The sequence below is a fragment of the Callithrix jacchus genome, chromosome 4 (genome assembly GCF_049354715.1).
Source record: "Callithrix jacchus isolate 240 chromosome 4, calJac240_pri, whole genome shotgun sequence".
Taxonomy (NCBI): Eukaryota; Metazoa; Chordata; class Mammalia; order Primates; family Cebidae; genus Callithrix; species Callithrix jacchus.
In genome coordinates this window covers 158278667-158296976 of record NC_133505.1, presented here as the reverse complement: position 1 = coordinate 158296976, position 18310 = coordinate 158278667, and the positions used below count along the sequence as shown (strand labels likewise).

The 18310-nt window shown below is 42.8% G+C and overlaps 1 protein-coding gene across 11 annotated transcripts in view; it reads left to right on the top strand.

Moving 5' to 3' along the window:
- Window positions 1–155: 155 nt before the first annotated feature.
- RMND1 (required for meiotic nuclear division 1 homolog) overlaps window positions 156–18310 on the top strand; it is a 45011-nt gene continuing 26856 nt past the window's right edge. For 5 of the 11 annotated variants that reach the window (XR_013534633.1, XR_004742158.3, XM_035296984.3 and 2 more), the window contains exons 1-4: window positions 156–306; window positions 937–973; window positions 5402–5919; window positions 16105–16213. Coding sequence is in view for 8 of the 11 variants with exons in the window: in XM_035296984.3 (XP_035152875.2) it covers window positions 5416–5919; window positions 16105–16213 (613 nt within the window). In the remaining 3 variants the exon portion in view is untranslated. Of the gene's footprint in view, window positions 307–936; window positions 974–5401; window positions 5920–15983; window positions 16214–18310 lie in introns of all 11 variants that reach the window. The other 6 variants (XR_013534634.1, XM_078370306.1, XM_078370307.1 and 3 more) reach the window with 3 other exon arrangements.

Below are 18310 nucleotides of genomic sequence, written 5' to 3'. Positions count from 1 at the left end.
AGAGGAGCGAATATGAAAGCGAGCGGAAGGCGGAAGCAGGCAAGGACCGGGAGGTCCCAAGGCCTAAGGAGCGGAAGGGGTCGCGGCGGCGCGGTCACGTGGTCAAATAGTCACGTGGCCAGAGTTGCTCGCACCCCGTGGGACCGAAGTTCAGTGCGCCTGCGCAGTATTGGAGCCGGGAGGGAGCGTCCTTCCGGGAGAGGGGGTGACTGTGTTAGTGGGAGGCTGCTGCTGCGGCTCTTTTCCTGCAGTCCTGCCGAGGAAGCGTGCGTCCCTGGTACTTACTTCTTCTCTTCCGGCGGAGAGGTTAGTGTATAACTGCCTTTCCCTAGCAGCTCCTGTGGTCCGGCTCGGAGGTCTGTGCCGTGGCTCCTGGCCGCCCGGAACGTGTAGCGTTGCGGGTTACGCAGTGCGGCTGTGACCCCTAGCCTCTTACAGTGATCTTTGGTAGACTTCGCTGGGAGTAAAAAGCACGCAGTCAATTCGTGAACCCTTTTTTTGAGCCAGTGCACCGCGATAACTGCAGAAATCGATAGAATAATTTTGGGTTTGAGGAATCGGACCGCATGCCCCCAAATATGAGCGCCACTTTTCCCTTAAATCATAGCCTAGCTGTAACCGATTTTCATAATTGGTATCATTGTTCTCTAAAAGTTGAAATGTTCCCGGGAACTGAGTAACTGCCTTATGTTTCATTTTAAAAATTCGATCGAATGCCTGCTATATGTTGGGCGCTATTGTCAGGAGATACAGTAGGAAAAAAACGCAAAAACACCCTTCATTCTTGAGGGAAAACCCACAGATCTGCCCTTTTCCTCTTTTACGGTTTTCCTTTATCGTTCTCTCTCCCATATTTTACTGATTTACCACGTTTTTGTCTGTCACTCCCAATGTAATGTAAGGTTCAAACGGTAAGGATTTTTGTTTTATTTGCAGCTATATAGGCAGCAACCAGGACAATGCCTGGCGCATGGTAAGAACTGAGTTCATGTTTGCAGTATCAATTAATAAATTAAAAATTAATGGTATGCAAGTGATGTTAATGGAGAAATGCAAAGTGGACGAAGATAGAGAATGGGTGCTGGTTGTGTGTTTTAAATGTAGTGGTTGGGGAAGGCTTCACCAAGTAGAAGGCATTTTAACAGACATTGAAGGAGGTGAGGGTGTGAGCCTTTCAGATCCCTGGGAGAAGAGCATAAGGAACAGTAAGTACAAAGATCCAGAGGCCAGAATCAGGAGGATAATAAGCAAAGAAGAGTGCTGTCAACGTAGTGATAAAGGGCGGGAGAATGTAGTGCCATGCAGCCCATTTTGGGGGCTTTGGCTTTCCCACCACCCCTAGACGAAGTCGCACACTGTTGCCCGGGCTGCCACCTCTGCCTCCCGGATTCAAGCGATTCTCCTGCCTCAGCCTCCCGAGTAGCTGAGATTACAGGCGGCCGCCACCACACTCAGCTAATTTTTTTTGTATTTTTAGTAGAGACGGGGTTTCAACATGTTGGCCAAGCTGGTCTCGAACTCCTGACCTCGTGATGATTCACCCGCCTCGGCCTCCCAGAGTGCTAGGATTACAGGCATGAGCCACCGCGCCCGGCCTTTTTTGCTGTTGTTCAGGCTGGAGTGCAGTGACGCAATCTCAGCTCACTGCAACCTCTGCTTCCCGGTTTCAAGCAATTCCTGTGCCTCAGCCTCCCGAGTAGCTGGGATTATAGCCCCAGGCCACCATGCCCGGCTAATTTTTGTATTTTTAGCAGACACCGGGTTTCACCGTGTTGGCCAGGCTGGTATGGAACTCCTGACCTCAAGTGATCCCTCCCACAGTGCTGGGATTGCAGGCCTGAGCCACCATGCCTGGTCGGAGGGCTTTAGCTTTTGTTGTAAGTGATCCTCAAGCCATAGCCAGATTCGGCTTGAAAGGATCACTTTGGTTGCTGTGTTGAGAAGAATCTGTAGGGGGACCAAAACAGAATCAAGGAAACTGGTTAAGAAGCTATTATAATAATCCATGGAAAGGATAGCGGTTTGGAACACGTAGTATTATTATTGATGATGAGCAGTGGTCCAGATAAGGCTTGTGGGATTTACTGACAAGTTGATTATGGAGAATAAAGAGAACAGTCGAGGTGGACTCCACGTTTTTGGCTTAGCAGTTATAAAGATGTTAATTAGTGCTCATGAATGGGGAAGACTGGAAAAAAAGGTATGCAAGGGATTCTAGGTGTGTAAGAGATTTCGATGGTAGACCATGGAATGTAAACTGGGTGTGGAGGAAGTGAAGTCATGAGGAGTCAGAGTGAAAAGGTGGTTGGATCATTGACTTGTGGGTCCTGTTGGGGTTGAAGAATTGTTGAAATTTAATAATAGAAGGAGTGAGATGCAAAGATAGGAGATAGAGTTTAGAGAGTAGAATGCATGAAATTGAGATGGGGAAGTCACATAGTATTGATAATGAGAAGAGAGCCCCATCTGATAGAAAAACAATGAAAGCCACAAATGTAATCTTAAGCTTTCTAGAAGCTGCAATGATAGTAAGAATGGGCTGGGTGCAGTGGCTCACGCCTGTAATCCCAACACTGGGAGACCTGAGCGGGAGGGGAGGGATCACCTGATATCAAGAGTTCAAGACCAGCCTGGCCAACATGATGAAACCCTGTCTCTATTAAATACAAAAAATTAATTGGACATGGTGGCAGGCACCTGTAATCCCAGCTACTTGGGAGGCTAAGGCAGGAGAATCGCTTGAACCTGGGAGGTGGAGGTTGGGGTGAGCCAAGATTGAACCATTGCACTCCAGCCTGGGCAGCAAGAGCGAAACTCCATCTCAAACAAAAAAACAGGTAAAATTTATTTGAATAATGTGTTTTATTTAGCTTAGTACACCCAGACATATTATTTAAACAAGTAATTGATGTAAAAATTGAGATATTTTACTTTAAAAAAAATTAAGGCTCAATTTATACAAGCCAGAGTTCAGTGGCTCAATAGCGATGTGAGTTGTCTAGTGGCTACTTTACTTGTTAGAGGATAAGGACCATGGGCATGAGTGGCTGAGGAAGAATGAAAAACAGGACCATTCAGAAAGGGAGATCAGGGAACTCAGAGGCCAGGGTATTGGAAGAATCATCCCAGCACTGATCAGCATGGATATAGAAATCATTAAGAATTATCACAATCATACTATTATCTGATTTTTTACATTCATTGTAATAGTGCTTCATGAAGCCTCCATATTAAGGCAGTCATTAAGAGTTTTGAGGTAAAGAATTTAGTCAAGGAGGTCAGGTGCAGTGGCTCATGCCTGTATTCCCAGCACTTTTGGAGGCCAAGGCGGGCAAATCATTTGAGGTCAGGAGTTGGAGACCAGCCTGGCCAACATATTGAAACCCCATCTCTGCTAAAATATATATATATATATATATATATATGTGTATGTATGTATTATGAATTAGTTGGGCTTGTAGGCACAAATGTGTAATCCCAGCTACTCCAGAGTCTGAGACAGAATTGCTTGAACCTGGGAGGTAGGGGTTGCAGTGAACTTGAGGTGTCACCACTGCACTCCAGCCTGAGTGACAGAGTGAGACTCCTCATCTCAAAAAAAAAAAAAAAAAAAAAATAGAATTTATTCAAAGAGAATGAAAGAATACAGGACAGTAGACAAATTTCTAAAATATTTTATAGTTAGGTTCTTCAGAATTAAGGGGTTCAACTGCATGGAATGATACCAACTAAAGGTGAACTACAGTAGCCAATTGGACTAGAATGAATGAAGCACAGAATACCAACTTTTGAATGGATTTTGAAAGCAGCAGGTTTTACCTCCTAAATAGCACCTCGGAATCATCTTTGTCCTTATCTGGAGAGAGGTAATAAATACAAGCTGATGGGTAAGAGTGCTGACTTTGGAATTGGGAAAACCTGGGTTTTATTTTAATTACATTTCTGCAGCTTCTTAACGGTAAACACTCAGCCTCTTTAAACCTCAATTTCGTACTCAGTGAAATGGGATCATTGTGAGGTGAAGCCGAGTCACTTGAGTGTAGAAAGCGCTCAGAGTGATGTCGGTGTCTCTCTCGTTTCCTCCTGCACATCATCACCAAAAATTTGTTTCATGAACATACATTTGACCATGTGAGTCTCACAGCTGAAAGCTCAGCTTTCTCCCCACCTGTGGAAACTCTTTAGGATGACTGTATAGATCCTTCGGTGATCTGGCCACCGGCTCTTTTTCGGTCTTTGTTTCCTGCACCTCACTCCTACCTTCCCTGAAATTGCACCCTGTTTGTGAGATACGGAACTTTATGCCTAGGGTGTTTGACTTGCTGATCCGTCTTGCCCTTTCAGGACTCAGTTCACATGTCACCTCTGTGACTTGGCCACACTCCTCACATGCTCCTTTCTCTGGACTAGAGCAGTTAGTGCATCTGATATTTTTCCTCTGCTAGGCTTTGAATTCTGAGATCATTAATTCATGTATCTCTAGCACATAACATGTTATTTTTAAAAAAGAATTATGGATTACTATAGTTTAACTTTTTTGGGGGCGGGTGGGCAGGAAACAGAGTCTTACTCTGTTGCCCAGGCTGGAGTCCAGTGGGGCGATCCTGGCTCACTGCAACCTCTGCCTTCCTGATTGAAGAAATTGTGTATCTCAGCCACCTGAGTAGCTGGGATTACAGGCATGCACCACCGTGCCTGGCTAATTTTTTTTTGTGTTTTTAGTAGAGATGGGGTTTTTGCCATTCTGGCCAGGCTAGTCTTGAACTCCTGGCCTCAAATATCCCCCCCCCCCCCCGCCGCCCCGACTTCAGCCTCCCAGAGTGCTGGGATTACAGGCGTGAGCTACTGTGTGTAGCCTACTGTAGGCTGACTTTAACACATTTTATACTGTAAGGGGGAAATTCTGTTTCCCTTGTCGGGAATATTCATGTGTGTATCTGACATGCCTCATGCACTCCCATGGCCAGCCACAATCTGAAAAGCCCCTTCCTCTTCTAGAATCAGCTTAGAACCTTCTGGGAGCCTTTCCTGATTTTGTTTTCCCTGAGACAGAAAAAAGCAGGCCTAGAGTGCAGTGGTACAATCATGGCTCACTGTAGCCTCAATCTCCTGGGCTCAAGTAAGTGGATATGCTAATGAAGTAAATGAAGTGGTCCCATCACTATTTTTTTTAAGGTTCTTGTTATGTCAGTAACTTTATAATCTTATAATCTTCCAGGAAGAAGACTAAATAAAGGCAAAGTGGCAAAAACATTGTACTTATTTTTTCAACCTTGTTCTTTTTTAGCTTAGGATGTATCTGTTTTACAAATTGCAGAAATATGCCTGTTACCTAGAGGAATATTATGTATGTTTTAAACATTAATTTAAGAACTTGAACTCTGAATTCCTTTTCTTTTAGCTTGGGATGTGGTAATGCCAGCCAGACTTCTCAGAGCTGTGGCTGGATCTCACCGCATATTATCAAAAGCACATCAGGGCCGAAGAATCGGTCATCTGACATTAAAGTCAGTTAAGGAATTTGGAAATACAACATGCAGCACACTGACAATACGTCAAAACTTGGATTTGTTCCTTCCTGATAAAACAGCTGGTGGTTTGAATAAGTCTCACATCCTGGAAATGAACCAGAAAAAATCAAATACAAGCATGCTCTCTCCATTAAATGCTGCTCATTGCCAAGATGAAAAGGCACACTTTCCGACCATGAAATGCTTTGGTACTCACAGGAGAGTGACCCACAAACCAAATCTATTGGGTTCTAAATGGTTTAGAAAAATACTAAAGAGGCATTTCTCATCTTTATCAACGGAAACATTTGTTCCAAAACAAGACTTCCCACAGATCAAGAGACCACTAAAAGCATCCAGGACCAGGCAGCCATCCAGGACCAACCTTCCAGTTCTGTCTGTGAACGAGGTAAATTTGGGGTGGCTGTGGCTCTTCTGCTCAGTGATCATTGCTCATGCTAAACAGTGTGTACTGCACCCCAGCCTTACCACCAGTGTAAGAGAAGTGGCAGTCAACTCAGACTTCTTCATCAAGATCTTTAAAGCCTAATAAATATCCAAAGGGATTCAAAATCTTAATTTTTGTTGTTTTTGTTGTTGTCAAGACAGTCTCACCCTGTTACCCAGGCTGGAATGCAGTGGCACAATCTCAACTCACTGCAACCTCCACCTCCCAGGTTCAAGCGATTTTCCTGCCTCAGCCTCCTGAGTAGCTGGGATTACAGGCATGAGCCAGTATGCCCGGCTAATTTTTGTATTTTTAGTAGAGACGGGATTTCACCATGTTGGTCAGGTTGGTCTTGAACTCCTGACCTTGTGATCCGCCCGCCCTGGCCTCCCAAAGTGCTGGGATTACAGGCGTGAGACACCACGCCGGGCCTGCCAAAATCTTAATTTTTAAGAATTAATAATAGATACAAAAAATACAGGCAATAAAACATGAAAATATAGTTTATGAAAGATTTAGTTGTTGGTCTAAGGAAACTGAAAATGAGGACTAGTATTAAGTCTAGTCTAAGAATGAGACTGTAGTTAAAAACCCATTAAAAAAACAAACTAGAAATTCTTCATCAAATTTAAGAAAAAAAATTGTAACTGCAGCCAAATCAGCCTTTTTTAGCCTGTGGCAACTGTGCATAGGGTGGTGAAATGACATGCTAGGATAAACTCCAAAAGTAGTGGTGGGGGGGGTGGTTGTTTTTTTATACTCTTCAGGTGTAAGGGCATATTTTTTTATTCATCTTTATGGGGTTTCTAGGAATTTTTCTGTTACAATTTGCATTTCTCCTTGAATAACAATTCAAGGGTCAAGTTAAGCCCTTGGTAACCTTTGTATCTTGCATAATACCTAGAACTGTGCCTTGTACTTAAATGCTTATTAAATTGGAAAGGATCAAAAAGAGGCAAGAGGATCTTTAATGTCCGTAGTCACCAACATTAAAGATATTTGAAACTTGATGAAGACGTCTGGATCTGTCAGAAAACGGGTTTGAATGTCGGTCTTCAAGTCTTGATTCTGAAAAGTAGCCCCTGAGCCTGTTGAATTTGTGCTGTGTTTTTATTACTGTGCAGCTGACATCCCTTGGAAAGGTATACATTACCTTTACTCATCCGCAGATTCTGAGCTAGGAATTAACACGTGGTTTTTGTGTTGGATTCTGGAATGGTTTCAGTTCTTGTGTGGTGTCTCTGAACCCAGGATGTGAAGGATGGAAGTGGGGTGCAGCTACTGCTGCCATTTCCTTCTGCTGGAGCTTTGGGATAACCTGGGAAATTCAGTATTTAGGTGTCCCAGTGCCAGTAAGTATGAAAACCTGAATTCATGGCAGATCCAAAAAAAGAAAGCTCAACTCCTTTGTTCTTTTGTTACATCTAGCAGCACAGTGTTTCTTAGGAAGAACCTGAGAGGGTCAGAGAAGCAGACTGTTTCTCTGGGCCATCCTTAGACTTGGAAACAATGTTCCTAAATACCATTTCTTATTTTTCTTTAGGATTTTTTTTTCTACTTTTTCCAGGAAAGAATTTGAAGTAGATTTTTAACATTCACCGTAGTTTCAAATGAGATAATAAATGCTTTACATATTAGAGCAAATTGTTGACATGAACAGAGATATGAATGTTATGAAGTACCTGAAATGAATAATGTAGTTGAACATTTTGTTTTGAGAAGCCCAGTAATTAAAAGAGGAAGTCCTCCTGGGATTTATTGTTGTTTATTGTTGTGGGGGAGACGCAGTCTTTTTTTTTTGGGGGGGGGGATGGAGTTTCGCTCTCGTTACCCAGACTGGAGTGCAATGGCGTGATCTCGGCTCACTGCGACCTCCGCCTTCTGGGTACAAGCAATTCTCCTGCCTCAGCCTCCCGAGTAGCTGGAACTACAGGCGCGCACCACTGTGCCCAGCTAATTTTTGTATTTTTAGTAAAGACGGGGTTTCACGTTGTTGACAGGATGGTCTCAATCTCTTCTTGACCTCGTGATCCACCCGCCTCGGCCTCCCAAAGTGCTGGGATTATAGGCGTGAGCCACCACGCCTGGCAAAAAATGTCTTAAGAGAAGTAACTTTTTCCAGCACTGAAATGAAGGAGTCAGTTATTTCCTGGGTCCTGTTATAGGAGACATTATGTAACATGATAGACAATGACCTCAGTTGGAGTTTGGCAAAAACAAGCTATATTCTGTCTTTCTGAAAGCACAGGAAAGTAATAGAAAATCATATGTTTCTGGCCGGGCAGTGGCTCACGCCTGTAATCCCAAAAATTTGGGAGGCCAAGGCAGGCGGATTACTTAGGTCAGGAGTTTGAGACCAGACTGGCCAACATAGAGAAACCCTGACTACAAAAATACAGAAATTAGCCGGGATTGGTGATGCGCACCTGTAATCCCAGCTGCTCAGGAGGCTGAGGCAGGAGAATTGCTTGAACCCAGGAAGTGGAGGTTGCAGTGAGCTGAGATCATGCCTACACTCCAACCTGGATGACAGAACAAGACTTTGTCTCAAAAGAAAAGAAAATCATATGTTTCTAGAGTGATCTGAGATAATATAATTTTGGAACATCATTTCATCATTGTTTGAAGATTTTACTTTTTTTTTTTTTTTTTTTTTGAGATGGAGTTTCGCTCTTGTTACCCAGGCTGGAGTGCAGTGGCGCCATCTCAGCTCACTGCAACCTCCGCCTCCTGGGTTCAGGCAGTTCTCCTGCCTCAGCCTCCCGAGTAGCTGGGATTACAGGCATGTGCCACCATGCCCAGCTAATTTTTTGCATTTTTAGTAGAGACGGTGTTTCACCGTGTTGACCAGGATGGTCTCAATCTCTTGACCTCATGATCCACCCTCCTCGGCCTCCCAAAGTGCTGGGATTACGGGCATAAGCCACCATGCCCGGCCAAAGATTTTACTTTTAATAGAGAAAGCAGTCTTGGCGTGACTAGGTAGTATGTTCCCAGGACCAAAGACTGACTTTCATCTGTCTTACATTGAGGGCCACTCCATGTTCATATGGCCATCATAGGGCTGGTAAACCCTTTATACTACTCTTGACTGAGATGAGAAAAAGACTGCCTTGGGTCAGAAAGCATGTGGCCTTTGTTTTATTCCCGTAGTGGCACCAAGCTCATCTTTTTAGCTCTACAGAGCAGCATGCGTCTGGAGTTGGCCAACTGAGGTTTCAGTCACCCTCTCTGTTGGAATTCAGTCCTTACCTGGTCTCATTTTACAGTTCAGAGTCTGAGATATTCAACCCACATCCCATTTGCTTACAATTGCTAAAAGCAATAGTGAGTGCAGTGGCTCATGCCTATAATTTCAGTGCTTTGGGAGGCTGATGCAGGAGGACTGCTTGAGGCCAGGAGTTGAAGACCAGCGTGGCAACACAGTAAGACTCCCATTTCTAAAAGACTTAAAATTAGCCAGGCGTGGTGGTGTGCACCTGTAGTCCTAGCTATTCAAGAGGCTGAGGTGGGAGGATCACTTGAGCCCAGGGGTTCCAGGCTGCAGTGAACCATGACTGCACCTCACTTCATCCAGCCTGGGCGACAGAGTGAGACCCTGTCACTAACAAACGAACAAAAAAAGCAATAATAGCAGCACTTCTTGTTAATGTCCTGTCTTTAAAGAGAACAGCAGAGGATGGGAACGGCGGATCTGAGTGGCAGGGAGCCTGACACCAGGGAGAGTGTTTTCAGGCTAATGGCACAGTGTATTACAAAAGCACTAGTGGATTGTTAACCATTTTTTTGAAAAATGAAATAGAATAGTAAACAGAATACAAGGCCGTGCATGGTGCTCACGCCTGTATTCCCCCGCACTTTGAGAGGCTGAGGCAGGTGGATCACAAGGTCAGGAATTCAAGATCAGCCTGACCAACATGGTGAAACCCCGTCTCTACTAAAAATACAAAATTAGCCAGGCATAGTGGCATACATCTGTAATCCCAGCCACTTGGGGAGGCTGAGGCAGGAGAATTACTTGAACCCAGGAGGTGGAGGTTACAGTAAGCTAAGATTGCCCGATTGCACTCCAGCCTGGGCAAAAAAGAGTGAAACTCTGTCTCAAAAGAAAAAAGAAAGAAAACAACAGAATACATTGCTTATTAATAAGTTAAATACTGGTTTGTGACGCTTTTGTGGCAATTTTGGTGTGTCAGCATAAATTTGTATACGTACTATGTATAGTGATTTCTTACAGGTTATAGTCAAGAAAACTTACAAGATAAAACATAATACTGGTCATGTAAATTGTATCTGTCTTTTTATAGCTTTCATCTCCAATCAGTACATTGGAGGAGAAAAGGTATTTTCCTTAGTGTGATCTACTCACGGTACTTCTGACACCAAATATGTAGGGGCCTTTTCCTCCTCACCCCAGCCTGTTCTCTAGTTCTCCAGACACTAACAAGGTGTCCTGCAATTCAGTTCGATTCCAGCATTAGTCAGTTAGTGCGGACCCCACAGTTAGTTAAGCTCAGCCCCAGAAGACTGCCCTCCCCATTGACACCTATGCTTCTGACCAACCAGCTCCATGGCCACCATGCCCTCTTCAGGTTTGATGATTTGCTAGAATGGCCTGCAGAACTCAGGGCATCACTTTATTTACCTTTACTGACTTTATATGAAGTATACAAATGAACAGCCAAATGAAGAGGTGCATAGGGTGCAGTCTAGAAGGGCCTGGAACTCAGGAGCTTCTTTTCCTTGTAGAATCGGCACGTGGATGCATTGATCAACCCAGGAGTTCTCCAGACCCCATCGCTGAGGTGTTTTTATGGAGGTTCATTGCATAGCCATGATTGATGATTAACTCATTCTCCAGCCCCTTGCCTTTCACCAGAGATTAAGGAAGGGGCTGAAAGTTCTAAGCTTCTAAATCAAAGTTTGGTCTTCTGGTAACTACCCCTCATCCTGAAGCTGTTCAGGATCCCACTGAGAGTCACCTCGTTAAAACAAGAGATGTTCCTAGCACTCGTGAAATTCCGAGGGATTGAGAAGCTCTGTGTTAGTAACCAACAGCAAAGATCAAATATTACAACCAAAAATGCCCCTGTCACTTAGAAAATTACAAAGGTTCTAGTAGTCTGTACTGGGAACCAGAACAAAGACCAAATTTAAATTTATTATATCACTATAGAAGCAACATTGCTATAATACACTAATTTTCTTCAGTAATACAGTGTAAATAAAAATACCATTAAAAAAAAAATGTTCTGATCAGAACATGTGATGCTACTAAAATGAGAATCATATGTAGATTTCTAGCCCCATCTGCTGGAATGTGTCTTCTGTAGCCAGAAAAAAAGCAAACATACTAAAATACAGTGGTTCGGGGTTTTTATTTTTTGGTTTTTACAAAAACATTTTGAAGTAGAAAAGCCCTAAATCTTATAACTATTATTGGTTGGTTTGGCACATCTATTTAAGAGCAAGTTGTTGATCCCCATCCTGAAACCCAAAATAGGCTTTATATGCATGTAACTAATGCCCAATAAAGATTCACTTTAAAAATCCAGAAAAAGATGTATAGAAAGGAAAGCTTCTCAGAAAGCAACAGCATTGTTAATAATAATTTTTTAAAAAAGCAGATAAGACATTCCATGGTTCTTTTTCCTTTTACCGAATAGACTAAAATAAAAACTTAAAGAAAACAAAACCAAAACAAAATGTCTAAAAAGTCAAGTTCATCTATTAATAGAAAAAGCCCACAACTGAAAGAGACTCAGATCTAAGAAGTTTAAGGAGAATACAGAAAGCCGTGTGGCAAACCATGTAAGCTGAATGACACTGGATAGAAACTTTTTGCTTAGGGAGATGCCAGGAGAAGGAAAGGGGACAGTTGACAGTCTAGAAAACCTACAGCAAAGATGCTTAGGATGGCTGAGTGAAAACAGATTGTGTTTAAAGATTTATTCATAATCTATTTGGAGCTTAGAATATATTTTCTTATAAAAATAGTGATTGAATGGCTTGCCTTGACCCGTCCTTGAGAGTTCAAAATAGTATGCATTCTCAATTTGTTGTTAGTTTCTGAATATTCACATGATTTGAAATTCCAGATTGCCCAAAACTCAGTTCTGAATATATTGTGCCCTTTATTTTTTATCTCCCAAGTGGCAGTTTTTAAAATTGGCCTTTTACCTTGATTTAAAATAACAGTGCCTGGCCAGGCATGGTGGCTCATGCCTATATTTCTAGCACTTTGGGAGGCCAAGGTGAGCAGATCACCCGAGGTTGTATGTTTGAGACCAGCCTGGCCAACATGGCAAAACCCCGTCTCTACTAAAAATACAAAAATTCATCAGGCATGGTGGTGCCTGCCTGTAGTCTCAGCTACTCAGGAGGCTGAGGCAGGAGGATTGCTTGAACCCAAGAGGTGGAGGCTGTGGTGAGCTGAGATCGCACCACTGCCCTTCCACCTGGGTGACAGAGGGAGACTTCGTCTCAAAAAAATAGTAAATAAAAAAATAGAATAAGATAATAGTGCCTGCCACCACCATCAGACAGGCCTTGTACTCTAATGCCAAGCTGTATATGGGACAGTTGCTGGCATGCCTTCATTGGCACTATAAAATGTGGCCCAGAAGACAGGCGCTGAGAGTAAGCAGTCTGTGTTGGTTAGGAGTAACCTTGTCCTGGCTCTGGTATAAAGCTCTCAAATGTGACTGTGTGAATCCAGGTACGATAATGGACACAGCTCTGTCCACAAAATGCCATTGTGCAGAGAAGCACACTAATGGATATGCTGTAAAATATAGTAGCTGAAATTAAATGCCACTATTTCAGAGGTGAATTAATGGACAGCCTGGTGAAATTCAAAGCTTTTTGATGTATAAAACTTGATAAATGGAACTATTCCATCAATAGGCAAAATATAACAACCTGTCTACATGGATAGTATGTAATTTCAGCACAAGTCTCTGTTTAGTAAATATATCACTGTGTATCAATCTGGAATATTGCTCCAATAAAGGAACTTAAAGTTTGTTTGTTTTGTGAGATGGAGTCTCGCTGTGTTGCCCAGGCTGGAGTGCAGTGGTGCAATCTTAGCTCACTGCAACCTCTGCCTCCTGGGTTCAAGGGGTTCTCCTGCCTCAGGCTCCCAAATAGCTGGGATTACAGGCATGCCCCACCAAGCCTGGCTAATTTTTGTGTTTTTAGTGGAGCCAGGGTTTCACCATCTTGGCCAGGCTGGTCTCAAACTCCTGACCTCAAGTGATCCGCCCCTCTAAGCCTCCCAAAGTGCTGGGATTATAGGTGTGAGCCATCGTGCTTGGCCAAGATTTTTTTTGGGAAAAAATAAAAGTAGTACACACATTTAGCGCAGATAGACTTGGCCAGTAACACATGATGGTGAAGCAGATAGGAGACAACAGGGAGAGGCAGAGACGGGGTGGGCTGGAGACCCTGGGTCCCCCACTCTATTCTAGTCCATTGTTGCCAGATCTTCCACTTGGTCAGAAGATGATGGAAACCTGGATTTTGTGTGAAATCTCTCCGATTATTGTTGACAAGTTAATTCGAATTTTAGAAATGTGATTAGGTCAGCTCTTGAGTTGGATGATTCTCTGAGCTGCCAGTTTACAACTCTGATTCTAGCAAAAGAGACACCTCTGCCATTTTCAGTACATCTACGAGAAGATCCTTATCTCCTTTTTGTGCTTCCTCCTCTTCCCACTTCAGATCAAACTATGCACATCAGCTACAGGGATCATAGAAGTAATTCTGACATCTTAATGTACTGTGATTTTCCCTAGCAAGCTTGAGTGAATTTGTCAGGTCTTGCAGAGTGGAGCCTGCCTGATGTCTCGCCTGATGCCCCCTGCTAGGATTCCTTTCTTTCAGCTAGCTGAATCTCTACACACATAGCATGTCAGCTCTTTTTAACTCCTTGGAGCCTTAAAAAGAAGTAGTGCTCACAGGTCTGAACCTTAAGCACATAACCTCTTCCCTGTACTCTGGTAACTCCTGATACATTTTTATTTGTATGTCCCTGTGTTCCTACTTTCTTTGTGACTATGGCAATTAGCTAATTTGGATGGGATTAGCAGTATCTGCTCATAAGGAGGGTACTGCATCCGCTTATCTCCAGATTCCCCAGTAATTTCAGCTTGTCTTTTATTTTTTCCTAATTGAATTAGTCTCATTTTGCTTATGAGTAGATACTTTATTGATTTGGGATTTTTCAGCTTGCATGGATCCTCAGGTTGCCTGTTATCCCTCTACCTTTTTTTTTTTTTTTTTCTTTTTTTGAGATGGGATCTTGATCTGTTGCCCAGACTGGAGTGCAGTGGCATGATCTCAGCTCACTACAACCTCTGCCTCCCAGGTTCCAGCAATTCCCCTGTCTCAGCCTCCCAAGTAGCTGGGACTGCAGGTGCACACCACCATACCACTGGCTAATTTTTGTATTTTTTAGTAGAGACAGGGTTTCACCATATTGGCCAGGCTGGTCTCAAACTCCAGACCTCGTGATCTGCCCACCTCGCTTCCCAAAGTATTCCTCTGCTTTTAAACCAGGCATCAGAGCTGTGGAACAGATTGAGGAAGGGCAAACAGGGTCAGGCCATTTCATGAGAAAGAGCCAGGAGTTACCAAATGGAGGTGGGAGAAAGGAATGAATGAATATATACTTACCCAGAATTTCATACTGAGAATGTAACAGAACGGGAAAGAATTGGGGAGCTGAGATGAGTAAGTCCTGAGAATAAATGTTGATTTAGTGACTCATAACTTCTTTTGGCCAACTAGGATGCAACAACCGTTGAACACTTGTGTTAGCCACAGTCCTGAGCAGTTTATATTTATTAGCTTATTTAAACTTTGCAACAACCCCATAAAGTAGGCATTCTTGTTATTCTGATATTCTTTTACAATTGTAACCAACTTCTGTGCCTAAAATCTTAACTCTTATGCCAATAGCTTTCAGACTTCATCGACCACATCTCCCAGTGAGAAATATATTTAACATTTTACATACATAGCGACCTGGAGTAGACATACAGATGCATATAACTGACAGAAAACTTTATAAAATAACATTTCCTATGAATAATGTGCTGTAATATTTTCTATTTAGTTTTACTAAAAAGCTGTTTTGGCCAACTAAACTGATAACAGAACTCACTAATGTGTCGTGACCTACAGTTTGAAAAAACACAGCATTGAGCCCTAGTGCTTACCATCTGTATATTGTATAGACACAACATGACTTTCCTCATATGTACACAGGCAAGATGGGGCATGAACCAAAGTACTAACCAAAACCAAGACCCATGCTCAGATTTACAGACCCTTTTGTTTAATGCTAACCAGAGTAAAAATGCTATAATTCCTTTGGAGATGTAAAGGAATCTGCCTGTACAAGAGTAGTTACAAATTAGAAAATGACCTCACATACCAACGTTGCTTTGAAAAAGAGTCATGGAGCCGGTGCAGTGGCTCACACCTGTAATCCCAGGACTTTAGGAGGCTGAGGTGGATGGATCACGAGGTCAGGAGTTCAAGACCAGCCTGGCCAACATGATGAAACCGCATCTCTACTAAAAATACAAATAATTACCTGGGTGTGGTGGCACGTGCCTGTAATCCCAGCTACTCAGGAGGCTGAGGCAGGAAAATCGCTTGCACCCGGGAGGTGGAGGTTTCAGGGAGCCATGATTACGCCACTCCACTCCAGCCTGGGCGACAGAGCGAGACTGTCTTTTAAAAAAAGGAAAAGAGTCATGGAAACTCAGGGTTGGAGAGACTTAACTATCATTCCATCCAGTCACCCATGTGATGCCTTAATCATCTCTGTATTTTTCATTCTGTTTGTGCTTGAGACACTACCAGTTGAGAATGGCTTCCCTTTCAGAATAATCCATTCCATCTTTTTGGCTGGTGGGAGGGAGGGAGCAAGTTCTTTTGAAGATTGAGCTGAAATTTGTCTGCCAGTAACTTCATTCTCTTTATCTTCATCCCATCCCTTCTAATTACCCTTTGAGGTGTTTGAAGAAAACTCTGGAGTTCTAGCTTTGCAGAATGGTGTCCCATAGGGCACTCAGCAGCCATCATGGATGCTTCAGCCTCTTGGTAACCTATGTTGTGCCCATCTCCCTGGAACAGGACCTAATGCACTGCACAGCCTTTGCAACGGCAGATGAGTATCATCTGGGAAATCTGTCTCAAGATCTGGCCTCCCACGGATATGTTGAAGTAACAAGCTTGCCTCGAGGTACTTCTTCTTGAACCGGGGGCCAAGTATGTTAAAATGTATTGGATAATTTTCCTATGATACTATCTTAAGTATGTATTTGTTTGCAATACATTTTCTTTTGAAAGGATTACATCATAAAAGTGGGTGTTGAATCTCTTCATACAGATGACAAAGATAAGAAAATAAAATGTGTTTACAGAGAACTTCTCATTAAAATCAGTATGATTTATTATTATTACTTGAGGTGGTCAGAGGTCGTACTATTCATTTCTATCACACTAAGAAGTTATTTTAGTATTACAGGGGAATCATGAAGTTGATAGACATGGGAAGATCTGTTAAGAAAAAGTTAACCAGCTCAATCCAGTACTTTAAAACAATTAGTTAAAAGATAAAATATGAAAAATAAGAAAATTAAAATGAAGTTAATTGAGGATTTTAGGGTGGTATCAGGAAGGATTCTTGAGAAATAGCTTGCTTTACATTAATTAAAAATAATATAGGCCTTGTGTGGTGGCTCAGGCCTATAATCCCAGCACTTTGGGAGGCTGATGCTGGTGGATCGCTTGAGCTCAGGAGTTCGAGACCAGCCTGAGCAACATGGTGAAACCCTATCCCTATTAAAAATACAAAAATTAGCCGGGCATGGCACAAGCCTGTAATCCCAGCTACTTGGGATACTGAGACACAAGAATCGCTTGAAGGTGGAAGGTGGAGGTTGCAGTGAGCCAAGATCATGCCACTGCACTCCAGCCTGGGCAACAGAGAGAGACTCTATCTCAAAAATAAATAAGTTACTTAGAACATTTTGGTGAAGAAACTTCTGCAGTAAAACCCAGGATAGCCCAATGCTCAGAACATGTATTAATTTACCTCGGAGTAGCAAAACTAGGTTGAAAGCCTTCCTACATCAGAAGAAATTCTTAAGAGTCAGTCCCATAGAAGATAGTTGAAGTACTGTGTTTTTTTGGTCTTGAGAATCCAAACAGACTGTGTGATTAGGTGACAAAACAAGCATTGTTGACTGAGAAGACAGAGCTATGTCTGTAGCCCCTTAGGATGAAAATTTGCTTGAAGGTATTATTGGCTGACTCTGAAGTCTGCCAGCTGTGTGGTTGATGCCTCTCAGGATTGGGGGCTTCACTGCCCTGGGTTTCAGTCAATTTTATTTTGCTTTTGGCTGCATTAGGCAAGCTCGGTCCTATGTAGGATGTAGTAATCAACAATTTACCAAAAAAAAAAAAAAAAAATCATAGTTTTGGTCTCGGTCTGAATTGCCCATCACCCACCCTTTACCAGGAATTTCTGAAGCTTTGAAGATCCTAATTTTACATTAAGTGATTACACATGACTTTTTGCAAGTTAATAATAGTATATTTGGCTGGGCACAGTGGCTCACGCCTATAATCCCAGCACTTTGGGAGGCCGAGGTGGGCAGATCACAAGGTCAGGTGATTGAGACCATCCTGGCTAACATGGTGAAACCCCATTTCTACTAAAAATACAAAAAAAAATGAGCCGGGCATGGTGGCACACTCCTGTAGTTTCAGCTGTTTGGGAGGCTGAGGCATGAGAATCGCTTGAACCCAGGAGGTGAGGTTGTGCTGAGCTGAAATCACACCACTCCAGCCTGGGCGACAGAGCCAGACTCCCATCTCAAAAACAAAAAAATAGTATGTTTATTTATTGATATATTAACATATTGGTTATAATTTATATTGTGGAATATATGCTTATGATAAATATCACTATAATATGTAAAGCAACTTCTTACGATGAATGTTGGTATGTTAGTATATGTTTAACAATACTTAGGCCAGGCCCCCTGGCTCATGCCTGTAATATACTTTGGGAGGCCAAAGCAGGCAGATGGCTTGAGCTCAGGAGTTCAAGACCAGCCTGGGCAATATAGTGAGACCTCATCTGTACAAAACATAAACAAACTGCACATGCCTGTAGTCCAAGCTACTTGGGAGGCTGAAGTTGGCAGGGGGTGGCCTTGAGTCCAGGAGGTTGAGGCTACATTGAGCTGAGATCATGGCACTGCATTTCAGCCTTGGACACAGAGCAAGACCCTGTCTCAAAAAAAAATAAAAAACTTTTTTAAATAGTTGC